The sequence below is a fragment of the Misgurnus anguillicaudatus genome, chromosome 14, assembly GCF_027580225.2.
Source record: "Misgurnus anguillicaudatus chromosome 14, ASM2758022v2, whole genome shotgun sequence".
Lineage (NCBI taxonomy): Eukaryota > Metazoa > Chordata > Actinopteri > Cypriniformes > Cobitidae > Misgurnus > Misgurnus anguillicaudatus.
Window position 1 is genome coordinate 10,029,155 of NC_073350.2, and position 27,666 is coordinate 10,056,820.

Genomic DNA, 27,666 nt, shown 5'->3' on the forward strand with positions numbered 1-27,666 from the left:
CTTTAATGACAGTTGATATAAATGTGCATAAAATCTCCTTTGTGTTCATAGCACATGTCATGTCATGATTATGAAGGCTTCATGTCAGTCTTATGAACAACCCTTCAAGTAAAGTGTTACCCAATCAATATAATTGTTCAACTATTACTATAGTAAGATTGTAAAATGACCCACTTCGCGATGAAGTTATTTTCGCTGGGTGCACCAATAAGCTCATGCGGACGTGTCCAGTACAGTATAAAGCATTGTTTATACTCGCATCTCACTACTCACCGCAAACCTCCACTGTCTGGACATGGCGTTTATACCTGAGGTGCTTGCTGTTGCAATACTCTTTGAAACGACAAGGGGCGACTTGAGAATGAAGTCCAAAACCAACCCTAGCACATGTGACATCAGAGCTAAAAATATTAATATAGGAACACAAATAAAACAACAATCTTCTAAAATGTCTTTATTAAACATTATTATTTCATTCACGTTTCCATATAACAAACAATACAGAAATCTTCTAGTCTCCCTCTGCTTGATCATTTATGTACATTAATTCTATATTCTGACTATATTCTGCAATGCTGGGGCCTCATTTATAAAATGCTGCGTAAAAAACGTCCTACATTTAATCTTATGATCATTTATCAAAAATGCGTACGTGTGATTCATAAACCGAACGTACGCGCAGAAAACGCGCGTACCTCTTTCAAATCTATAAATCGCAAATGAACTTGAACTTGTGTGCACAGCCGAGCAGTTTTAGATCTCCACCTTTAAACAATGCCTAATTAATGTAATGGACATATAAAAGAGCGCTTGTCAATGTTTAAACCCAATTTCAAACAGCAAGAATGGTTTATATTTCCAAAAACCTGCAGCAATCAGACAAGCAAAAGTGCATACGTCTGCTCAGACCCTGACGTGGCGCTAAGCACTTTTCCACGTCAAAGACAGATTTTATAAAAATGAACTTTGCCGTGGATTTTTGCGTACGCACGTTTTACGATCAAATCTGTGCGTACGCATGCTTTATAATTGAGGCCCCTGATGTTTACAGGTAGAGCAAGTAGAGAACGCTAAAACAAACCTTTTCATTGTAAAATGTATACTTCATTTGGATTGTGATCTTTAAATGTGATTTTCTCAATATCCTATTATAACAAACCATAAATCAATGGAAAGCCTATTTATTCAGCTTTCAGATGATGTATAAATCTCAATTACAAAAAATTACCAATAAGACTGGCTTTGTGGTCCAGGGTCACATATGTTAATTATTCAGCCAGAATCATCTCAATGTCTGTCATTTCCGGATGCAGAGTTTAAAATGTTTACTCTTAGATCTCAAACAAATTAAAAACAAAAAAAGGATTTTAAATAATCACAATTCATTATTCATGATGTAACATTAGTGCACATACAAACACACATACGGAAAACACACACACACACAGAGACACACACACACAATATATTCACAGACACAGTCAACCATCAGATCATCGCTAGGGATCGCAGGTACTCCAATGATTAAAATCTTATTATGCCAATAGATCTTTCAGAGTGTTGTGCACAGCTCATCAGATGGTCACTGGGGTCCCTCAGGGATCAGTCCTTGGTCCACTCCTTTTCTGCATCTACACAACATCTTAGGACATACCATACAGCACATGGCTTCTCCTACAACTGCTATGCTGAAGGCACCCAGATTATCTTCTCATTTCACCCAAATGATTCCATCATTACAGCCTGCTTAGAAGACATCTCTAAAAACTTCCAGCTGAACCTAGTGAAAACCGAGCTGTGCCACAACCAAAGATACAGTTCAACCTATCCATTCAACTTGGCAACACAACCATTACTTCTTCCAAAACTGCCAGAAACCTCAGCGTAGTCTTTGATGACTAACTGTCCTTCATTGATTATATTGCAAAAACAGCACAATCATGTTGATTTGCATTATACAATATCAGAAAGATACGGCCATTCCTTACGGAGCATGCTGCACAAATTCTGATCCAGGCCCTGGTAATCTCTAGGCTGGACTACTGCACGGTCTGTCATCTTTGAGGAGCCCAAAAGGGCTCATGTAACACCACTCTTTCTCTCTCTACTGGCTACCAATTGAAACCTGTGTCACTGCTGGTCACCTACAGAAGATTCACTGGCACTGCACCAGCATACTTTCACACTTTCCTTTATTCCAACAACTCGTATCTTTGAGATCAAAGGATCTTCCTTTAGAAATCCAGTCAGCCACATCTCTTGCAACATTTAAAAACAACTAAAACTCAACTCTCCAAAAATACTTGACAAATTGATATTGACTGCATTTCCACCTCTTCTATCTGAAAAAAAGACTAACTCTCTCTTCTCTCTCAACATGTAATGTTTCGAAATAGTTCAAACTTGTAACTTAGTATAAGCACTTCTTGTATTAGTGGCTTTCAATGGCAAATTGCTTTATTGTTTCCTACAATTTTTTTTAGTCGCTTTGGAAAAAAGTGCCTGCTTAATGTGAAATGTATACAATAGAACTGTTTATGTCTAACTGCAGTAAATAAAAAAATGGATTGCACTAACCTAAATAAAGACTATTTTTGATACTGCAGTAATGGTCTAATAAGGATAAACTTTAGGTTTACAATATTTCATATTATTTCCAGAGAGGTCCAGAATTGTCTGTTGTGATGATGGGTTTGATTTCTGAGCTGAATCCAGAGCAGCAAAACCTTCAGCTGTGATACCACAATAACTCAAGCTGTGAAGAAAAACAACACACACTTTAGTTTAAACACTCACATCAGATTCACTGGAAAACTTCTAATTTCTTCAACACATCCTCACCCCATGTCGTCAATATTTGACGACACTTGACCATTCGTCAATATGTGACGGGGAGGGTATACCTTTCGCGTCATTTTTTGACGAACTGGGGACTTCAATACTATTACGTCCGTTGCATTCTCTTTCCTATTTTCTTACCATTTTCGCGTTGGTTTAGGGTTAGATTACGCAAAATTAAACAGTGTACGCGAAATAAAACAGTTGTCACCTGGCGTTGGGGTTAGAGTTAGGTACGACAGTTGTCACCTGGCGTGGGGGTTAGAGTTAGGTTTGGGTAGGGATGTCATTATGTAAATCTAACCCTAAACCGACGCGAAAATGGTAAGAAAATAGGAAAGAGAATGCAACGGACGTAATAGTATTGAAGTCCCCAGTTTGTCAAAAAATGACCCGAAAGGTATACCCTCCCCGTCACATATTGACGAATGGTCAAGTGTCGTCAAATATTGACGACATGGGGTGAGGATGGGTTGATTTCTTCCATATGTAAACAAATTATTTCAAACATATTATTTCATTATTTCATGTCTATTTATTATTTGGTAAGCAGTCATGTAATACCCAATTTACTAATTATTAATATTGACCAATCAGAATCCAGGACCGGGGCCTCATTTATGAAGTGTACGCACAAAACGGGTCTGGAAACAGGCATACGCAGCAAGGTTATTTTCGTAAACGAAAACTGAAACTAAGACTAAAACTATCAGCTAAAAAACATTTTTGTTAACTGAAATAAAATTAAAAATTCTTAATAAACGAAAAACTAAAACTAAACGAAACGAGCAACAGTTATTGAAAAACTAACTGAAATAAAATAATAATTATCAAAAATAAGTATTCGTTTTCGTAATTAATATGCTCTCATCCCGTGGCGGAAAATCTGAACAGGCTTTATAATAGACCCCTTAAGCGCCTACGTCACTGTGACGTCACCGCTCTAGCTAGAGGCAAAACATAAAAACTCATAGCAGGCGCACTAAAAGTTTGAGTTTTTGACTTTAAAATGCCGTCGTCTTGTGTTTTTGGCTGCCAAAATAGAAGTAACAGCACTTTTGGTTCAAAACTAAAGTTTTACCGGATCCCGGCAGACATTCCTTCACAGAAATAAAGAAGACCGTTATGGTTGAATGGACGGAGACGATCGCAAATAATGCTTGTGTTTGCATCGCACTTCATATCAGGTAAAATAATCTATGCATGTATTGGTGTGTTGGTCTTATCTAGTACAAATCAGAAAGTTTCTGTTTTATAGGTGATGATAAGTCAACCGTCAGTGCACTAGCTAGCTTAAATGTTAAACAAACATACAGCGATAGATGTGTGTGCCATCCTTTTATTAATGATCTCTTAAAATAATCCCCATTGCTAAGCTGGTTAGCCCAGCGATAGGTTACATTAGACAGTAAGCCTTGACAAAATTCCCCAAACCAGCTGAAAATACTTCATATGTAGGAAATATCCAAAACAAATGTTTACAATGAGAACAAGATACAAGAACTAATTGTTACAGAGTTAATTTACAAAAATAGCTGTCACGCAGAGTCAGTAACTTTACATATTCGGACAGTTCCGAACCTTCTTCTGCATCTATGTTAAATAAATCCCTCCTAAAACGTCCTAGCTTACGCTTGTTAGCATTGCGTCTGCGCCTCTTTTTGCCTCCAACTAATCCCCGCCCACCCGGAGACATTGCAATGTTTACAAACTTTTGAGGAGTCTTTACTTGTAGATGGTGCTTTATGCATGTGAGGTTAGCTGGGGCTGACAGCAACATCAGTTAACTGATAAATATGTCAGACAGTCTAGCTGCTGTTAGCTGCTAACTATAATTACTAAAACTATAACTGAAACTAAATAAAATAAAAACTAAATAGAAATGTGTTTGCAAAATAAAAACTAAACTAAAACTAACAAAACCATTCATTAAACTAATTAAAACTAAACTTAAATTTAAAGCAAAATTGAAAACGATACTAAAATAAAAACTAATTTAAAAAAGCAAAACTATAATAACCTTGATACGCAGTTCCCACAAAAAAGGTTGTGATCTATAAAAACAAACTTGATGGGAGAAGCAAACTCTGAGCCGTGCGTACATTCTGGAGACAGATGGTGAGGTCATGAATTTAAGTGAGTTTGAAGAAGTAAATGTCTGACGAACGATTATAAATAGATGCCACATACACATAATTTCATTCCATATCCACGTTATCATAAAGATTAAATCCAACAGTGTTATTTGTGCTTGTATTGAGTGATAATTGTTTTATAGGCCTACATCTTTTTGTTAAATCTTAAATCAAAAATAAGTTTTAATGTTTAATCAGTGCTGTCACATTGTCCACTATGGGAGTGTAAGAATAGAAGATAGCATCAAATACCCTACCATTAGATAACTACAGTGTAAATAATGATATATTTAACCTTTATTATGATTCCTTTTTATCATCAAATCTCAAAGTGTGGAAATACAGCCATGAAACACTCCGACAATGGTTACTCTATGTCCTCATTATAATAGCCCTAACTGTGGTGTTCATAACAAAACTGGCATGAAAAAACATGCGTTCGTCTAGTATAGCTACACTAAAATAAATATTTACTCATACATAATGCACATTATTAAGTAGGAAAATAAGGAGATCTCTAAATGTAAGTCTGTTGGGTATTAACTATTTATGTTTTTAAATTAAAATGATAAATTTTCATATTTCTGCTCTATGTAGAGCAGAGGAAAACGCTCATGCTGCTAGAGAAGAGTGCGCATATATCAGACGCTCGCACTAAAGCATAAAACATTTATTTTATTTAAGTGATAGCACTACGTTATGCTGTGATTTTAAGTAAAGTTTACGCACGTATAAAAACTAGGGCTGTCAAAATTAACGCAAATTCATTTTAACGCCATTAATTTTATTAACGGAGATTAACGCAACGCGCAATTTCTGTTTGACCCTTGGTCCAGCCCATAGTTGAATGAACAGAGACGCAGACAAATGTGAACCTGTCTAAATGAGTCGAAAGTTTTCATAGAAATAAGAACATTAAGCAAATCGTCTACCAAATCCAATGCTCTAAATGCTTGTTGGACATCTGATATGATCTTTATTTATACGTCTGAGAGGTGTAACGTTACCGTCCTCCTAATGCTTCATCTAATGCAAAGATGCGTCTCAATTCATTTTGGTTTCGCTTTTATGCATGACTTAGAAAATAGACTGCATGTTAAAAGAGTCATTAAGAGAGATAAAGTTCGGTACCTGATTAATGTTAAAGAGTTATTAAGAGCGACAAGACTCAAAAGCGATCTCCTCACGCTGACTGACTGACATCTGAAGTGCGTGCACACAGACGCGCTAGTGCGCGACCCGGATATATAGACATCTACACAAAATTACAGTTTTACAAATATCTGTTTTGATAAGAATTCACGCAGGTAGGCTCTATAATCTGTTATGTTTTAAGTAAATGTTTGGTTAACTGCTGGGTAAAACTATCTGATGTGTAACATTATATTAGATCACTTAGATTTTAAGCAGTCTGTCTCAATGTTAATCAAACAAAAGGAAAAAAAGTTGAACAAACATTGATGATGTTTTTGCTTTGTGTGTGCTAAATCTATTAGTTTTACCAGTGATTTTAAGGTATTGATGTTGTAATATAATGTATGGATGTGGAAATGTTTGTGGTAATTTGACTCTTTCAACTTCAAACATGTGTAGTTATGTCATATTTTGTTATATTTCAACAAATCATGCATTGTTCTATGTTTTAATAGAGAATGTCAAAATATGAACAACTATTTTTTTTTAATTTGCTAATTCCGACTCAACTTGCCAGCACAGGTCACAAATGATGCAGCAGCAAACAAAAATGGAGAAAGAAAAATCTTCTGAAAGGAAAATAATTCATATACAAAACAATGGCTGGTGATTCTGTTAAAATGTAAACAGGCTGTTGTTAACATACATTTGCGTAAAGCATCTATATATGTATATATGATTAGAATATTAAAACCCTGAAAAGTGTTAAATTAGGGTAAATTTAGAATGGATAAAAATGTGCGATTAATTTGCGATTAATCGCAGTTAACTCATGAAATCATGCGATTAATCTAGATTAATTTTTTTAATCTATTGACAGCCCTAATAAAAACTAAAAACAAAATATTGAGTGATGCATAAAATATGAAGCACAGCTATAAAAACCAAGTTTAAAAGGACAGAGAGACAATCTTACTCCAGTTTTTTAAGTTTACAGTCAGGATTCTTCAGTACATCAGAGATCAGCTTCACTCCTGAATCTCCAAGATTATTAAATGACAGATTCAGTTCTGTCAGGTGTGATGGGTTTGATCTCAGAGCTGAACTCAGATCAACACAACCTTCAGATGTGATATCACAAAATTTCAAGCTGTGAAAAAACAACAACAACTCCATTAGTTCAAACTTTTGGACTGGCATAAAAATGTATGCATGTATAAAATATCCCCATTATATAAAATATTGATATATTGATAAGCGGAGCCAATCCTCCCTATACGCAAGCTGCATAGGGCCTCGAACCACTGCTTCTAACTTCATACTGCACTGCACACCCTACTGAAAAATCCAGCTAAGACCAGCATAAGCTGGTGAGCTGGTTTTAGCTGGTCCCCAGCTTGGTTTTAGCTGGTTTTGCTGGTGTTGGAAGCTGGTTTTGCTGGTGTAGCAGGCTGGTCTAACTGTGTTTTGGACACATTTTAAGCTGGTCTAGCTGTACTTAGCTGGTCATGCTGGAATACCAGCTGGCCCACCAGCATGACCAGCTTTGTCAGGCTGGTAGGACCAGCGTAAACCACCTTAAACCAGCTAGAGCCAGCTACCAGCTTGTGCTGGTTTAAGCTGGATTTTTCAGTAGGGCAGCCCAATTGGCGAGTGACATCATAGTGCTGCAAGAGCAATTCGAAATCATAACAAGCAGTATGTTCTCACGATACTTTAATTTCAGTTGTCAGTCGGTTTGTGCAGCTCCCCAATGCCGTTGACGCACCGACCAAGACCATGCGTCTGATATATGGATATGATTTAAAACTATTGTCCAGAGCAGAAAAGACAAAAAGTACCATAAAGGTGAAGTAAAAATATTAAGGACACATTAATGTTTTAAATTCCTATTTAGTCTTGAGTAACCATGCAATGGATTTTTTACAAACACTACAGTCAAAATCCTCCGGATTCAATATTAGTCCAGTGTGTTTTGTTAGAAATGCTTGTACACATCAATAATCTAAATCTTTCATGTGTTCAACACATTCATTTATGCAAGCACACTTATGTGTGACTCCTGATATTTTAAAGCAGTGCACATTCCATCTAAAGTTTGCATATTTAGAGAATTATTTATGTATTTTGGTATGTCTACCACTGGAGTAAACTATATGGAGTTAACTATGCCTTCGTTTTTAAGCAAATTGGTAAATTTTAGTTGTTTGTTATACATTTTCTGACAACTATTTTGGTTTTATTTTATTCATCATTTTCAATTTGTTTGTTAAAAAATATATCTGGCAGATGTCACGGTTTATGAATTCACCGGCTTGCTTCGTGGGTGTGTTTGCACGTGGGTGTGGTCGCTGATGACCATTCAGCTCATTATCAGCGCCAGCAGCCACTCATCATCTGTGCCAATTTATACTCATTGTCTTTCGTCTTGTGTTTGTCAGATTTGTTCCTGTGTGCTAGTTCGTTCTCTTGGTTGGGTCTTGGGTTTTTTGTCGTTTCGGTTTGGATTTTACAATTGATCTGCCTGTCTTCCTGAGGATCATTTGATACCGGTTACTTCTTGGATCTGCGGATTTTGAAGAAATTTTTATTTTCAATCGCAATTGAATCAGCAGTTATTCTAACATGGCAGTATAAATACCACTGTAAAAGATTAAAGACTTTTGAGAAAATACTTGTCAATTAAGTTTTCTGATAAGTGTCACCAGGGGCGCCGTTAGGGGGGGTTCAGAGTATGCCAGGCATATGGGCCCATGAGTACCCTAGGGGGCCCCACCGTCAGCACTTTTCCATTTTTTTTTTTATTGTACATGTTTAGTTATTAACACTGTAGTAAAATGTAAATTAATATAAAACTACTGTTAATTACTTTGTGTTAAGTAAAATTGAGACACTTCTAAAAAAACAGCGTGCAAGCATGACCTAGTAACATTAGATGCAATGTTTCACATATTTTGGTGGTTCTGGTGGTTTTTAATTTGATTGTGCGAGTATGGATATGGGTGGGTAGTCAACATTTTGGTTTGGGATCAGTTTGGTGGGTTTGCTATGCAAAGTTACCACAAATAATCGACAGCCCTACAGTTTGCCATTTCAAGGTATAAGATCTCACATGCCACTAAAAAGCGTTCATGCTGATCCTTAAACTGTATGTTTTATGAAAAATGAAAAATATTTGTGTTAATACAAAAGGTAAGCAAGGGCTTTATTTAAGGAAATATTAGCATAGCGACCGCTGACAACTATTGCATTTCTAAGACGGACAATAACTTAATAGGCGTAGTTAAAAATATTATTTTCTAAATAAACATGAAATAGGAGAATTGTCTAAGCCATAATTGAGTTAAATTTTAATCACTAAGAGCTGGATTTAATGTGACAGCGCATCATTTTCAAAGTGAAAGTGATTTATTTTTATTCAGGTTTGCAACGGAGGTTTATAATAGTAAACGTAGTGCAGCAATTATAAACGCTATATCAGATTGTTTTTAACATGAATCCTAATAGAGAATGTCTGTTTTATATTTATGTTTGAGTATTGTTGGGTTTGAATATTGTTGTAATGTTCTTAATTGTTTCAATTTAATTAGATTACACTCAAAAAAACGATTCCTGGCAATATTAGCTTTTAAGTATTTGGATCATTTAGATTTTATTTAAATACTCGGTTTTTAAAATATATGTAATCCGATTTATTAGAATATATATAAATCTGTTCAATTTAAAAAGTATTAGATTTAATCAGTTAAAATGTATGAATATGAATTAAATAAATCTAGCCGTGAAACAAACCGGATAAATTCTATGAGATTGGTTTACATACAAATTTCAGGAAACTGACTTTAGTAGAAGCGGAAATGACGTCTATTCACACTCCAGTCAGGAGGTGGCGCCAAAATCAAAAATAGACGCTACAGCACATGGACTTCGCCATTTTGCATTGGACTTGTCATCTCACTAGTCTACAATCGCCAAATTGTAGGTGAGTAAAGTTAACAAGTTTGATGTGATTATCTAAAATATAATTGTCTGTTGTTTAATTACATGTGTGACGCGTTGCATGTTTCAGAGTAAAATACACCTCACTACACAGACGGTCTGTTGGAAGTTACCCTGCAATGTCTGTTGCTTTTATTGGTTAATTTTTGTGGTTTAATGTTTGAAACCTAAGAAATAAATAAAGTCATAGGCTACTGTAGGCTTATCAGAATAAAATAATCATAATCTCTGTGACTTTATTAACAAAAGAATGTTACAATTATACTCTGTTGTTGAGTGCATTGTGTGTCTAACTAAAACTTTTTTTTTTACAGATACAGCATAATTTCATCGTCTATATGGTGGGACAACCTGCTAGACAGGGTATGTAAGTTATGCTACAAAGATATTGATTTCTGATGCAAAGCTGGATTTTCATCATTCCAGTGTCAAATGATCATTTAGAAATCATTTTAATATGATGATTTATTGTCAATATTGGAAACAGGTGGGTTTTTTTTCAATAAATGCAGTCATGATAAGCATAAGAGGCTTATTTCCAAACATTTCACCGGTAGTGTACACACATGTTGGGACACAATATTTCTGAAACAGAAAAATACATACTCTTCGTCTCACAAAATCTTTATCTGTCTCTATAAAAACTATTATAATATCTACATAAAATATTGTTAAAGAAAATCATTAAATAATGTGGGTTTTTTGTCTTGTTCTAGTTGAAGACATCTGTATCTACCTCAAAGAAGGCATGGAGAGACACATTAAAGAATATGTGGTAAGTGTATGTCAACCTACTCTATTTTTATATCTATTTATTTATATATATGTATGTATGTGCACGTGTGTGTATATAAATATCTTATGGATAACTAGATGTTTAAACAAGGTAATTATCTGTTTTCAGGTCTTTTGATGGTTTTGTGACTAATGTTCTATTATTTTACGTGTTTGAATCAGTCTACATATTTTAAATATCTGAGTTTGTAAAACAATTTGACTGCAAATTTTTGAAAATTTCACTGTGACTGCTATTGGGACTGATTTTTTTGTTGTTGTTCTTCTCCAGAATTGTGAAATTGGTGAGTTGGGGATTGCACAGACAGTGGAAGTTCTGCAAAACCTACTTGGTGTCACACATGGGTGTGAAATTACTTTTTGGACTCATTTATGCACTTAAACTGAACTACCAGAAGAACATCAGGTGCACCTTTGACCTTTCAAAAAATCCTAATGGAACTGGACTTGATACAACCAAGCAATCACTGAAAGATGCTTCAGTGAATACCTGACAGACACGCTGATGCATCCCCCTCAAAGTGGGTACATTTTTGTACATTTACAAGTGAACTTTTTAACATTAAAGGAATATTGCACTTTCATTAAACAAAAATCCTGATAATTTACTGTCTGTCATCGAAAATGCTTGTCTTTTTTTGTTCAGTCGAGAAGAAATTTTTTTTTTTTGAGAAAAACATTCCAGGATTTTTCTTAATTTAATAGACCTTATTGGACCTCAACAGTTAAGTTTCAAAGCAGCTTTAAAGGGCTCTAAACGATCCCAATCGAGGCATAAGGGTTTTATCTATTCAAAAGATTATAATTTTTGGCAAGAAAACTTTTAAAACGCAACAACTTGTCTTGCATTATCCATGTGATACACAGTGTGACATTGTGTACTACGTAATAACGTTGAAGTTTACACATCACAAATGTGAAACGCACATTTGTGGACCATTTTAAATAATAAACGGACCCAAAGACATTAAGTAGTATCATTTCGCATACAACACCATCTGAACGCTTCTCTTTCTCCTCGCTTGTAAACGCTGGAGCGGTAGTTTAAATTATGTCATGCTAGCGTGTCACACAGCTAGTGAAAATTTGTTTTGAGTTAAAAGTCCTCTTTTATTTTTATTTTTGAAAATGACAATCATTTAGCTAGATAAGACCCTTATGCCTTATTCGGTATAATTTAGAGCCCTTTTAAATCTGCATTGAAACTGTAAACTTGAGGTCAAATAGTCTTAAATTGAGAAAAATCCTGGAATCTTTAACTCAAACTTTATTTCTTCTTGACTGAACAAAGTAAAACATAAACATATGGGGTTAGAAAATTATCGGGATTTTTGTTTTATTAAATTGGAATATTGCTTTAACAATTTTAAAAGTTGAAAAGTTTTTGAAAAATGTAATTGATGTATATCTAACATGTAATTAGAGATGCATGAAAATTGTTAATGGCACACAGCCACTCAAAACACTAAGCAATGTGCCATTTTTTACATTCTAAACTATTATTACATCATGTCACAGATTTCTGAAAATGTTAAAGTAATGTTGTTGTCCCTGATTTATGTCTACCTCGAGTTTTACAGGGTTTTTTGTATTTCTGCAGCCTGTTTGCTCAAAATGTTTGCACTTATTTGTGGATTGAGGTTGATTGTGGCTGAAACACACTTATTTATTTAATTTTTGCACACATTACGAGGTGTATAAGCCATGGCTGTCATGCTAGTTGTTAGCTGCTCTTTTTTGCTGCCTTATGAGTAATGCCTTGAAGTATTAAATAAATTGATAAAATGTAAAACAAAGTGGTCTGTCTCTTCTTTTATTTTTTGTGGTTTTTTTTTTATATCATATTGTGACTTAGGAGGGTGAATGGGGGAGTAATATATAAATGGTTTATTAGTAAGATATCTAAATGTAATGCATTTTAAGTGAATTGGGTTTATTAATAAAGAATGCATAATCCATTTTTTTTAATGCATTTAAAACACATTGGATTAAGTAAAACTATTACATAAATTTTATTGGTTTCATTTACATATATCTAAAAAATATCTATCATATAAAGTGTATTTGTTTTTTTTAGATTAGAAGTATGTAATCCAAATGGATGGAAATTCTACATGTAATCAAAATACATAAATCTTATGAATTAGGCCTAAATATTTTTTTGAGTGTAGACTGTAATTTTAAACGCCATATATTGTAATGGATTGAAGGCTAATATGACGGTACAAATGGAGTGAGTCATAAGACATAATTTTCGAGTTTAAATTAAGTTTTGTTTGCTTCAAATGTTTGCTTAAAATGCATTTCGTTTAATATAATTTGTCTCTTTATTTTAATCCATGTTTTGACGATAAGTTATGTGAATATTAACTAAAAAAAGAATTAAAAAGAACACCATCCATCTCATTACGTAACAAATATAAACTTCTGCAATATGCTACCAAATGCCAAAACATGCAGTATTATCTTTGTAATGATATAGCTGTTGTTTGTAACGTGGTGCTTTAATGAAAGCAGAGAAGAGTTGAATCCATGTGCAAAAGGTGTTTATTTGGTAAAATCCCAAAAGCAAAACAAATCCAACAAGGGTAAATCCAAATCATAAATCCAAAGACAGGCAATAGTTCAAGGCAGGCGGCAAAACAGGCAATATCCAAATACCGGCACAGGTCAAAACAGGAACAGATACAGGCAACAGGTTTACAGATAACAAAAAACAGATTCAAACAGGTAACAGGAGCAGGTAACAGGCTGGCTTACTATTCTATAATATTCAGCCAGGAGCAGGTGAACAGGATGTGACTTATGTACAAGAACAAACAGGAAGTGTGAAGTGAAACATGGCAGGATGTATCTCAAAATAAAAGCCAGAACAGAATGTCAAAATAAAAGTCCAAAATACAAAAATACACAGAATACAACCAGAACACATAACAAAACCATTACAGAACCCCCCCTCTAAAGGGCGACTCCCGGAGCCCAACAAACAAATCATAAAGTCCAATAGAGGGTGGGCGGGCGGGCCAGGACCTCTTGGTAATGGCAGGACAGTTCAGGAGAGGTCCTGGGTCATGAGGCCAGGATGGTCCAGGAACATGGGGCAGATGCGGGCCTGGGTCATGAGGCAGATGCGGGCCTGGGTCATGGGGCAGGCTAGGACCTGGGTCATGGGGCAGGCTAGGACCTGGGTCATGGGGCAGGCTAGGACCTGGGTCATGGGGCAGGCTAGGACCTGGGTCATGGGGCAGGCTAGGACCTGGGTCATGGGGCAGGCTAGGACCTGGGCCATGGGGCAGGCTAGGACCTGGGTCATGGGGCAGGCTTGGAGCTATATTATGGAGCAGGAATAGACCTGGAACACAAGGAGAGGAAGGGTACGAGCACACTTCGGCCTCCGCCTTGGTGTCCTCTGCCTCCTTCCTGTGTCCGGGTACTACCCTCCCCCCAAAAAAACTTGGGAAAGCTTCCACTGTCCAAGGTGGCGATGTCCCAGATGGTGAACCAGACAAATCAGATGAGCTAGATGGAACTGGTGAATCAGGCAGGACAGACGAAACAGATGAGTCGGGCAGATCAGCTGAGTCGGGCAGATCAGCTGAGTCGGGCAGATCAGATGAGTCGGGGCAGATCAGATGAGTCGGGCAGATCAGATAGTTCCGATGGTTCAGATGCAGGGCCTTGAGGAACCTCGGGAACAACAAAACAGAAGGCCGACCAGACGCACCACAGGGCTATTGCAAATTCAGGGATTACATAGTCAATGAGACATACCTCAGCGGTGGTAGGTTCAGGCATGACGGCCATCTTAATGGCAGGTGCAGGGTGAATACTAGCCCTCATAAGTGCAGGTGTGGTGGTGATGACAGCCCTCCGAAACACAGGTGTAGGAATTGTGGTTGTTTTCTCAAAAACAGGTGCAGAAACAGGCAGGGTGGCAGCCACTTTGGGAGCAGGCGGGATGGCGGCCATTTTAGGGACAGGCAGGATGGCGGCCATTTTGGGAGCAAGCATGGTGGCGGCCATTTTAGAATCAGGCATGACATAAACAGGTTTAGGCAGAACGGGCAGAACATGGCTAGGTGTGTGGTGAATATTCCCTGGTTCATTATCCACCACACCCACAGTGAACGGAGAACCACACAACAACAACGCAAAGTCAATATATTGCTCTAGAGACCAGACATCCATATCGCGTGGCATACACAAACGCAGATTATGATCCAGGGCATTGTAAAACAGGTTTTTCAGGGTTATATCATTAAAGTGTACCTGATAACTTAAGTCCAAGAAATCTTTCACATAATCCTCGATCGGACGGTGGTTCTGACGGAGTTCAAGTAGTGCGAAAATGGGTTTCATGTTGCTGGTGGGAAGTTACTAACCTTCGCTGGATCCGGGTTATGGCTGAATATTCTGTAACGTGTGTGCTTTAATGAAAGCAGAGAAGAGGTGAATCCATGTGCAAAAGGTGTTTATTGTAAAATCCCAAAAGGGCCAGCAAACAAATCCAACAAGGGTAAATCCAAATCATAAATCCAAAGACAGCCAATAGTTCAAGGCAGGCGGCAAAACAGGCAATATCCAAGTACAGGCACAGGTCAAAACAGGAACAGATACAGGCAACAGGTTTACAGATAACAAAAAACAGATTCAAACAGGTATCAGGAGCAGGTAACAGGCTGGCTTACTATTCTATAATATTCAGCCAGGAGCAGGTGAACAGGATGTGACTTATGTACAAGAACAAACAGGAAGTGTGAAGTGAAACATGGCAGGATGTATCTCAAAATAAAAGCCAGAACAGAATGTCAAAATAAAAGTCCAAAATACAAAAATACACAGAATACAACCAGAACACATAACAAAACCATTACATGTTGGATGTGCAAAATCATATTATGGAATATATCACTTTAATCACTTTTCAAAAAACAGCCTTCAGTGCACAGAAATTAAATTTGCATGTCCATGTCCATCAGCAGCAAATTTGATTGCGGCATGCTTTTGACTTTTAAAACTCAACGTTATATTTAAAACTTTAGCCGATTGTGCTTTTTGCAATTTCTGTGACACTGGCGAAGGGCGTGTGCGGGAGAAGCGCACACTCTTAAAGATCAACCTAATATTATTTTTTTAATACTTTTGCCGGCCACTCTTTTTGTCATGAGCGGAGGACATAACACATACCACACGCACAGAGAACATCGACATAAAGATAGTGTTTTTCTGACGAATACAGTAAGAACATTTTTAAATGGACTATAAGTGTTAAAAGCAGATGAGAAATCTATAAATAAAAGCTGAGCATGAGTTCCCTTCCCTTCCAAATGTTTAAAAAGCATATTCATGAGAGTGACTGTGGCATCCTCAACACCTCTGTGTGGCCTATAGGCAAACTGATATTGGTCAAGATCAGGTTCTACCGTCTTTAAAATTTCGCTTCTCACTAGTTTTTAAAAAGTTTTCATGACAATAGATGTCAGTGCGATAGGCCTGAAGTCATTTAGTGCTTTGGGGCAGCTTGTCTTAGGAACTGGAACAACTACTGCATCCTTCCAACATTTTGGGACATGCTGATTTTGTAAGGACATATTAAAAATGTAATTAAAAATTGGGCAGAGTTCTTTAGAACACAACTTAAGCAGTCTGCCACAGATGTTGTCCGGTCCATAACTTTTGTTCGGATTTATGGAAGAGAATGCTTTTTCCACATTTCCCTCTGCAATTATAAAATGGTTCTGGTCAGCTAGTGTATAGTAAAGTTCCTGTATTTTTCTACTAAAATCATAGTTATCAAATCGTAAAAAGTGATTATTAAAAGCATTTGCAAGATCAGTGTCTGCATTAAAACCTTCTAAAGTGACAGTGCTTATATTTTTTGAATTACTGATACCTGCAATAGCTTTCATACTTGACCAGGCTGAGCCTAAGTTATTTGCAGCCATTTTATTTTCCATAGTTGTTCTATAGTTTTGTTTAGCCCTTGATATTTCAATTTTCATGTCTTTTGTGGCTGTATGCAAATCAGAGGCAGTCCCATATTTAAAGGCAAATTTCTTAGCCTGTATGCTGGATTTGACAGACTTTGTAACCCATGGTTTATTGTTAGGGTACATTTTTACCTGTTTGCATGGTATAATCATGTCCCTACAGAATGCAGCATAGGAACATGTTACATCGGCTAACTGATCTAAATCTCCCTCACATGCCTCTATGAACATATCCCAGTTTGTACAGTCAAAACAGGCCTGTAAACACTGCACAGAGTCCACTGTCCAATTTTTTATGTCCTTCGTAGATACCTTTTCCCTTTTCAAAACAGTTCTGTATGTGGGCATGAGGTACACGCAATTGTGGTCTCCGTGGCCCAAGGGAGGTAGCGGGAGTGACTTATATGCCCCCTTTACTGACCCATAACAAAGATCAAGGGTTTTGTCCCGTCTGGTGGGGCAGGTTACATATTGATAAAAATTTGGGACCAACTTCTTGAGGGAAACATGATTAAAGTCACCCAGTACAAAAGCCGGGGCGTCAGGGGAGATAGACTGCAGTTTTTGCACTACGTCATATACAGTTTTACAAGCAGATGGAGCGTGTGCTCTAGGGTGAATATACACAACTGTAATGAAGAGCTGAGGAAACTCACGCAGCAGGTAGAAGGGCCGTAACGACACTGATAACAGTTCCACATCAGGGGTACAAATGCGTTCTCTCACTGTTACCGAAGTGCAGTATCGTTGGTTGATATAGAGACATACCCCTCCTCCCTGGGTTTTTTTCGTCACCTTACTGTTCCGATCTAGGCGGTATGGTACTCCAAAGCCACTTATCATCAGATCTGAATCCTGATCCCGTTCGGTTAACCATGTCTCCGCAAACGCCATCACACAACAGTCCTTATAGTCCTTAAGAAATTGGGCATTTCCCTGAAGTTCATCAGTTTTATTTCTTAGGGATTGGACGTTCCCCAGAATCATTGAAGGCAGCGGGAGCCGGTTAAGCCGCATCTTCCTCAAACGTAGCCGAACGCCTCCTCGCTTTCCCCTTTTCCTTCTCTTCTTTCCCCCTTTTTCTCCATAGTTGTTGTCAGGATATCTTCGGATAAAACCCGGAATCTGTAGCGTGATGTCTGTCACGCCAGCCGGTCTCACAAGGTTCAATTGCAGCAGCTCACTTCTGCTGTATTGCTTCCTTGCCGAGCAGGCAGAGATGATATCCAAACAGAATAGGAGAAGTAACAAAAATAGCGCTACGACACGAAGAACATCCATAACACTTCAGTCAAAAGCACCGCACACCGTTAAAACACTTGGGATATTATTCCCAAACATAAAAAACAAATAAAAACAATAAAACACGATTAGAACAGTGACAGCCAAACTTTTCCTGCCGGTCGCCGCGTGCGCATGCGCCCTGTCGTATTAGAAAGGGAAGCTTCCTAAAAATTTCACACACACACACACACACACACACACACACACACACACACGCTGTTGTTAAAAACTTTCTCTTTCTCAATAAGTTCCCTAGCTCATAAATCAGTCTGTGAATCCCAATCGGAAGTGATTATCCCTAAGCCCGTCGAGGATCAGCGCTCTTGGGTGTAAACTTTCGAGGATGTAACGTTACCACAATAATGTCACATCGTGTGGACGAATAAAATACACTTGGAAAAACAATCATGACAAAAATTATTTTCTCTGGACCGATTTGTTTAGGCGTTTCAATCCCATTAAAAGGATGCAAAAACACAGTTTGGAACTGCAGGTAAGGATACTTACATTGGGACAATTGATAATTTATCAGCCTGATCTCACAAATTTTCGTGGGATAGTCACAGAATGTTTTGCTCATTTTCCGTAGCATTCTCATGGATCTCCGCATTTTTCCGTGGTCCTGCTACGGACTTTCTTTTCCATGGCAATCTCACGGATTGGTTACTCAACTGTTTTGTCCTATTTTCTTACCATTGTCGCTTCAGTTTAGGGTTAGATTTACACGAAATGACATCCTTACCCAAACCCAACCCTAACCCCAACGCCAGGCGACAACTGTTTAAAGTTTAGAAAATATAAAAGAATAAATAAATAAAAAATAGTATAAACCAATAGTTAAAGTGAGAATGCCATGGAAAAGGACAGTCCGTAGCAGGGCCACCGAAAAATGCGGAGATCCGTGAGAATGACACGGAAAAATTAGCAAAAAATTCTGTGACCATCCCACGGAACTTCGTGACATCTCGTTGTAATTTATTTTCAAGTGATGTGACTATTAAAACATGTTGTGAGATATCACTGATATTTATAGACGGTTTCATCGGACGCTGGTTTGATTTCATTTTTTGGCAATCATACACAGATAGGCTTACATCAGAGCCAAGGAATCCCTTTCAGAGATGTAGCCCAGAACAGGCTGTGGTCAGCGGGGTAAGTGAAAACTGGCGTCCTTTGGTGCGTCTGGGTCTTGTCCGACTCTAAGCAAATGTTCAAATGGGCGCTATCGTTACTAATTGACTGCAGATTTGAATATTATACATATATATTCTCGACTGAACTAATCTTAAAACTACACTTTGTGACCAAGAAATGGTAACATTCAGAAACTGCTGTTCTGTCCATTGAGTTATTGTGAGATTCAAAACAGCCGAAAGTGTTACCTGTCATTCTGGCCTTCAAATCCGTGGCGGAAGAAAGTAGTTCCCAAACAAAGAGGCTATTAAAAAAAACTCTCAAACGTGTGCCATCAAACTTTGGTATAAAAGCAATATCGCTCTCAGAGTCGTGTGATATAGCTCTATATTATCACAGCCATGATGTTTAATATTTAATGTTTAATATTTAATCTTACTCAAGTGTCTTCAGTTTACAGTCAGGATTCTTCAGTCGAGCAGAGAGTCGCTTTAATCCTGAATCTCCAAGATTATTATAAGACAGATTCAGATGTCTCAGATATGATGGGTTTGGTATCAGAGCTAAACTAAGAGCTGCACAACCTTCATCTGTGATATAACAATGCTCCAACCTGAAGAGGACACAGACACACAGTTTGTTTACACCACAGATCAAATCTACAGTTAAATTTGCTTCTCTTCCTGTCATCATTTAGTGTTTATGTGCATTTTCATTTTATCTTTATTTATGTGTGTTTGAGTTTTACTGAAGTAAGATTTTAAAGTAAATGAACTTCATCAGTTTATATTTATATTCTTATACAGTCATACGATCAGATTCCTCTAATCAAACATTTTTCTACCTTATGTATGTTTAGCTTTTTATCATCAGGTCATTTTAAATATTTTACCATAACAATCTTACTTTAGTTTCTCCAGTTCATAGTGAGGTCTCTCCAGTCCGACAGAGATCTGCTTCACTCCTAAATCTCCAAGATTATTCCAGGACAGATTCAGTTCTGTCAGGTGTGATGGGTTTGCTTTCAGAGCTGAAGCCAGATCAGCACAACCTTTATATGTGACACCACAATAAATCAACCTGTAGCCAACAAAGAAAAACAGTTTGTTCACACACAGATGTGATGAATGAAGTCTTCTTCACCATCTGTCCGACTCTCAACTGAAGCAGACTTGAAGATCATATCATTATCAGTTTTAACTGCCAGGAGAAGTTAAAGTGCACCCATTTCATTGCTAAAAAACAATGTTATTTTGTGTATTTGGTAAAATACAATGTGTTTGCATGGTTTATGGTTCAAAAAATGCCAGAAAACATTCAGCGCGAGTCTCTGTGGATGAGTAGTGGTTAACTTTGCCAGCATTGTGGGGTTAAATGAGTGCACTATCATTTCAGACACGCTTAAAATTGATGTTTCTTCAGACAATTCTATTTAAACTATATAAGGGTATAGGGATCTAGTTCGGACACAGCTCAAGTTATTAGGCATTAGTGGAAGGAGGATCAAAGAAAAGAGAGTTTCAATTAATCTTACTCAAGTGTTTTCAGTTTACAGTCAGGATCCTTCAGAACAGTAGAGAGCAACTTTACTCCTGAATCTTTTATATTATTATAAGACAGATCCAGATGTCTCAAGTGTGATGGGTTTGATATCAGAGCTGAAGTAAGAGCAACACAACCCTCAATTGTGAAATAACAATGATCCAACCTGTAGAGAACAGAGACACACAGTTGTTTTAATACAGCTAAAAAAGGTTTTTAGGATTTTGTGTTTATATTCATTTCGGAAAAAGATAGGCTATATAAAACTTCCTCAAGTGAAGCACACTACTGTGGTGAACTTATGCCCGCAGTCACTGGGCAAGCCGCTTCTGCCCCCAATCTCCATCAAGCCAAGGCTTAAAGCCACACCAAAGAGTTTTTTTACCTTAAAATAACGTTTCCAAAAACGTTTCAGCCGTTCATCCACTCGAAACAGGGTGAACGGCACTTTCACATTCGCTTTGCAGCCCTCTATTGGCCAAAAACGCACTAAAGAAGCTTCCAACTATCGGGTCCTGTAGTTCAAATGAAAACTACAAAAACTTGCTTTACTGCAGACCTACAATCCAATCAGAGCCAGCTATGCTGCAGTTTTTACGACAGAGGTAATGGACAATTACGCTTCTAATCTGTAGCGGGAGCAAAAACTCTTTAGTGTTGCTTTAAAGGGATAGTTTGGCCAAAAAAGTAAATGAATCCATGATTTACTCACCCCCAAGCCATCTGAGTTACATAAGTACATCCTTTATCATACAAACACATATTCAGATTTTTTGAAAATGTCCTAGCTCTTCCAATCATTATAACAGATAAAAATGGCTTCTTCAAGTTCCAAGGATGTGCATCCATCTTTTGCAAAGTCCTCATACATACTGAAAACTTTCGGGAGTGACAACCGCATTTAAATGAGGGAGTGAATCCCCTGAATGTTCGTTACATGTCTGTGCGGAACAAGACTCATTTCCAAAAATGTGATGATTGACACAGAGATAACTATACATTCGCAACGTTCGGCTTTCTTGTGTGTTATCACTCACAGCTTTGACCAAAATAATTTAACAGCGTTAGGTTTTGCAATAAACCTCCATCTTGGTGTTGTGCATTGTACGCATTTGTGAGGCTGCTCCAAAGCGCGCTGTCTTGCCGTGTTGCCAGGTCCTCGTCTTTTTTGTACGTACATACCGTTTTGACGCATAACCGTTAAGGCTTTTGGCTCATGCAGGGATTAAGATTTTGGTGTTAATAAAGTGTGAAGGTGCCGGTCCCAATATTTTGATCCTTGAGGTAAAGCATTTGGATTTATTTCGGTTTATTATTGGATTTTTCTTGTTTGCTGTTTTTTTGTGCAAAATTTGGCAACACTAGTCAGCAAACGCTCCAGCCTCTGTAATTTTCTGCACCGCGCAATGCGCGCATACAGAAGACTTTTTCCCCTTCTAGACAATTTTTTTTAGAAGAGAGACCTGTCATGTCCATGATGCACGTTTAAACACTTTTTTAACTACAAGCTGTTAAGTTCGGTTATGTACACACTATGCAGAGTTTCTGTTAATGCGGTTGTCACTACCTGCATTTTGCAGGAGGTAGCCTCTTATGGAACGGCTGAAATTCCACAAGGGGGTGTATTTGTTCCTCAGACGTTGCACAATAAATGTAACATCCGAATATATTCATTAGAAATCGTGAAGGAAAAGTGAGATTCGAACGAATGTCCGTTAGTGAACTAATTGTATACACTATTTATATCGTCATTCGGTCAGAAACGTCAAGATTGTGAGATGAACAAATCGTTTTGGATTTAAAGGCTTGGAGAGAGAGAGAGAGACGCTGAGAGAGAGAGACGAGGAGTCGCAAGTTTGGAGCTCCGTTGAGATTATCAGCTAAATCTTATTTTTTCACTATCTTATTACTATCTATATAATATAACTTATTAGTTTATCTTAGGAATACTTTACCTTGACTGAATTGTATTACTAAGCGATAAGATTTAACACCCAGTGTTAGCATATAGCCCGCTAGCATATAGCACGCTAGCATAACCAGCCAGTGCCGGCTAAATCTAGCATTTCTTACCGTCTGTTTACTTAAACCTTCCCTCGTTGGCGATCTAATGGCGGATTCATGCGATGTATGCTTTTCTGATCTGTCCACACCAGATCGGGAAGCTGTGAATGAGCTGATACCCGGCCTTCGCAGAGTCAGCGTCCCTAACATCACCCTGACCACAGACCGTCGTAGGCGGCCGAGGCGTGTTGCGAGCAAACACCCGTCTCGATGCAGCTTCACGGACAGTGTTCGGGCGAACGGAGACCCCATCACCCAGCATGAAAACGGTAAGACTCCGCTTGTCATTGTTACCTGCACTACTTGCCACATGTACAGTTTAGCTTCTTCCGTCAGCATAGAGGGGTTTACATGTGCTAAGTGTATTGAAGTAGTAAGGCTGATGATATCGAAATATCACCCCAGAGCGATGCCATTTCAGACCATTGCCTTGTGTCTTACACGATACTTCTAGATAGGACCCCTCAGTCTACAACATGCTACAAATTAGCCAGAACAATAATTTCCACCACTAAAGATAGCTTTATTAGCACTCTTCCAGACCTGTCTCAAATGAAACATGTAGCAGATAACGGTGAAGATCTGGATATTATAATAGATAACCTGAACAACGTTTTCACTAGCACATTGGATGCCGTTGCTCCCATTCGAAAAAAGAGAATCAAAGAAAAAACGCCAGCTCCATTGTATGATCATCATACTGCAGCCCTTAAAAAAGTAGCCAGAAAAACGGAAAGAAACTACCGAAGCACAAAGTTAGAGGTATGGCGTTCAGCATGGAAAGAGAGCGTTCAACACTACAGACAGGCTATTAAAACCGCCAGATCTACCTATCTCAGTACGCTTATTAAAGAAAATCAAAACAACCCTCGTTTCCTATTTAGCACAGTTGCGAAACTGACTAGAAACAAAGAACAAACAGAAACAAATAGTAAACTCCAACACAATAGTAATGACTTCATGAACTTCTTTACCAACAAAATTATGTTTATTAGGGAAAACATTGAAACTACGCAAGCGGCCACCACTATACCCAATAGTACATTTACCTCTAGATTACCATACGAACATCTTGAGTCATTTAAACCTACTACAATAGAAGAGCTCTCTAAATTAGTAATGTCATCCAAATCATCGTCCTGTATACTAGACCCCATTCCCACAAAATTACTAAAAGAGGTATTTCATGTAGTGTCAGACACGGTACTAAATATCTTTAACTCATCCCTTGAATTAGGATACGTTCCAACAGCTTTCAAACTAGCAGTTATTAGACCGCTCATTAAAAAACCAAACCTTGACCAGGGAGATCTTAATAACTTTAGACCTATCTCAAACCTACCTTTTCTCTCTATAATATTAGAAAAAGTAGTGGCAAGCCAGCTACGCACATTCATAGCGAATAATAATACATATGAAAAGTTCCAATCAGGATTCAGGCCCCACCATAGCACAGAGACAGCGCTGCTTAGAGTTACAAATGACCTCCTTTTAACATCCGATCGTGGCGAAATCTCAATCCTTATATTACTAGACCTTAGTGCAGCCTTTGACACAATAGATCACAGAATCTTACTCAGTAGACTAGAAAACTATGTTGGCATCAGTGGTCAGGCGTTAGCCTGGTTTAGATCGTATCTAACCAATCGCTATGACTTTGTTTATGTAAATGAGGAAGAGTCATATCACTCCCCGGTTAAATTCGGCGTACCACAGGGATCAGTTTTAGGCCCTGTCCTATTCTCGTTATATGTGTTACCTCTAGGAGACATTATCAGGAAACATAACATAAGTTTTCACTGCTATGCGGATGATACCCAGCTTTACATCTCGTCTTCCATCTTAGAAATATCTCAAAAATACGCCATATGCTGTCTGCATCAGACGCAAAAAAGCTCATCCATGCTTTTATGACCTCTAGAATAGACTATTGTAACTCGTTACTCGGGGGATGCCATGCAAATCAGGTAAACAAGCTACAGCTGGTTCAAAACGCCGCCGCAAGAGTGCTTACTCGATCTAAAAAGTATGACCACATTAGTCCAAAACTGGCATCTTTACACTGGCTACCAGTTAAATATCGCATACAATTTAAAATATTACTAACTACCTACAAAGCCTTAAATAGCCTAGCGCCCTCGTATATTAAAGAACTACTATCAGAATACAATCCACCACGTAAACTGCGCTCACAAAATTCGTGTCTCTTAATTATCCCTAGAATATCAAAAGTGTCTAAAGGTGGTAGATCCTATTCCTACTTGGCCCCTAAGCTCTGGAACGATTTACCAAATAATGTTCGAGTATCAGACACAGTCGATCAATTTAAATCTAAACTTAAGACATTCTTCTTTAACAAAGCATTCACATAAAATATGTCCAGTAAATGTACTTTTCCCGCAGTAGTTATTTTGTCTAGAACAAAGCACTCACACACCTCATATGGGTAATACACTATTGCCGCTATAGTTAGCCTGTCTGGAACCGAGCTGACTTAAACAACCATAATGTATGACACTTGCATTACATGCGAACGGCCCCTACGCTAATAGAACTCTGTTTTTGTCTCCCTGTCTCGTCCTCGGGCCCGAGGACAATGACACAAACAGACCCAGTTCCTGTTGCTGTGAAGGTCATCGCACCACTGATCTACTGGCTGTCCTTCAACGTCATGCCTAGCTGATGCCCGACCAACGACCACCGGCTGAACCAGTTTAATCCGCTTCCTATCCCTACCGTATCTATATCTATATATATATACATATTAATCTCTCCCAAGGGTTTTTGTCCTTCTAGGATTTTTCCCACCGGGTTTTTTTCCTAGGGGGTTTTTAGTCCCAGGGAGAGTCAGCCAACTTTGGCTTAGCACTTTACTGTATATGTAACACTATTAATACGCTTGCTTGTACGGTTTAACCTTAGCCGCTATGTTCTACTGCTTATATTATCTATTGATTTTCTGTGTTCTCCTTTACATCTACTCATCTAAAGCTGCTTTGCAACAATTAACATTTGTGAAAAGCGCTATATAAATAAAATTGAATTGAATTGAATTGAATATTCCATTTCCTTGGACTTTTGGGGATTTATGAACAATTTGTTTTGGACAATTTCACCGAAGCGGATAAAGGGAAGATTTTGAAGGTAAGTAAATATCCTAAATCGGCGCTGCCCGGTTCAGGTAACTAACAACTAGATTACAGTTTTTGACTGCTATAAATCATATTATGCTTTGTGTGTGCGCTTAATGGAATCCCGAATGTCTAAGCTTTCAAACGATGTGCCACAAAGTTTCAAAGTTACAATGACGTAATGCAGCCTCACGTGCAAGGGAGGGGGTGTACCGTGTACGGCACAGTGTTCCTTATCAGGTTAATTCGGTTGTCAGTCCCGTAAATTACTGAATTGTGTGTGTACAGAACTGGATTAAGCATTAAAAGGTGACAATCGAATTAATATGCACAGCGATTCAGGGAAATAATTAAAGGTATTTTCAGGGTAATCAATGCGATGTTGTAAAATATATGAAGAGTTTCGTTGCAAAACGAGATAAATCCATGTTTTAACATTTTTGTCAAAACATGTTTATTATTATGTTATCATGTTATTATTTTGTTTTATGGTGCTACTAAGCTTTATTTTTCTAGGTTATGAAGGTTTAAATCAAAACAAACCAACTGCAGTTTCATTGAATTAATTGGAATGCACAACCAAAAAACGATATTTCTGAGCAATTTACGAGTTCGCCCCACTGACAATAAAGTGGGACTGCTAATATGCGTGAGTGGCGTGCTGTCCCGGGGCGAAGATTCCGAGCTCGGGAAATACCCCCGAGTTCGGAGCGTTCGTCCCTTGACCGGGGAAGGAGCCCGGGCCTGGGGCGTGCCCTGACCCGGGTTATCCCCGGTGCTGAGCTAAATGTACGTAGTGAGGCGAAGGGGTGGAGGTGGGTTTGCGATAATTCCGGAGAATGAGGGTAAGGAGTCTTGATTATTTATAGAGCTGGTACTAAGTTTGTTGTGTTTATTAGTGATTGCTAAACAGCTGTGTTCATTGCTTAATGATCGAGAGCCAGCCGTGTTCATTGATTAGTTAATGAGAGCCAGCCGTGTTCATTGATTAATGATCGACAGCCAGCCGTGTTCATTGACTGATCAGCTCCTCCCAAACCTTGTTTATATAAAACATCATTTAAAAAAACGATGGTTATCTCGTTTTGCAACGAAACTCTTCATATATCCATATTTAAAACTTAAGAAACGAAAATAACTAGCTCCCAGTAACACTGTCATCTTAGACTCCTCTGCATCAGCAGAGAGTATCAGTGTAGTTTACGCATTTTTCGTAGTGACGTATGACATAATATGGATGATGGCAATCCATATTATCCACTGCTATTATCCACTAGGTGGCGCTTTTACCCAACTATAAAACAGAGAAGCATTCACTGATCCAAAAACAGTAAAATGTATGTGTATGTTTTATCTGCTCTCTAATAAAAGTCATTTAAAAAACGCAATTATCTCGGCTGTTTGCTCAAAATTTTGTATTTTTGAAGAAACCTACCCATATTTGAGAGCTGATAAAAAGAGAACAAATGAAGATAGGTTTTGAAACATTTTTTTGTTTGAAAGCAGAGGGGCTGTTCTTTCATTTGATATATTGTATGTTTATATTAGGGCTGTCAATCGATTAAACCTTTTGATCTAATTAATTACATACTACTACATACTGTGATTAATTAATCTAAA

The 27,666-nt window shown here is 37.9% G+C and overlaps 1 protein-coding gene and 1 long non-coding RNA gene across 2 annotated transcripts in view; one reads left to right on the forward strand and one right to left on the reverse strand.

Annotated features, from left to right (window-relative positions):
* Positions 1-2,198: 2,198 nt before the first annotated feature.
* LOC129427244 (protein NLRC3-like) overlaps positions 2,199-27,666 on the reverse strand; it is a 65,303-nt gene continuing 39,835 nt past the window's right edge. The window contains exons 9-13 of the mRNA XM_073875837.1: positions 20,844-21,017; positions 20,216-20,389; positions 19,749-19,922; positions 7,084-7,257; positions 2,199-2,755 (exon numbers count right to left, since the gene is read on the reverse strand). Of these exons, the coding sequence (XP_073731938.1) occupies positions 2,614-2,755; positions 7,084-7,257; positions 19,749-19,922; positions 20,216-20,389; positions 20,844-21,017 (838 nt within the window). The 3' untranslated portion in view covers positions 2,199-2,613. The remainder of the gene's footprint in view (positions 2,756-7,083; positions 7,258-19,748; positions 19,923-20,215; positions 20,390-20,843; positions 21,018-27,666) is intronic.
* LOC129416431 (uncharacterized) lies at positions 9,706-12,576 on the forward strand. The gene is made up of 4 exons (XR_012373147.1): positions 9,706-10,089; positions 10,421-10,469; positions 10,823-10,881; positions 11,173-12,576. It is a non-coding gene; the product is annotated as an uncharacterized lncRNA (long non-coding RNA).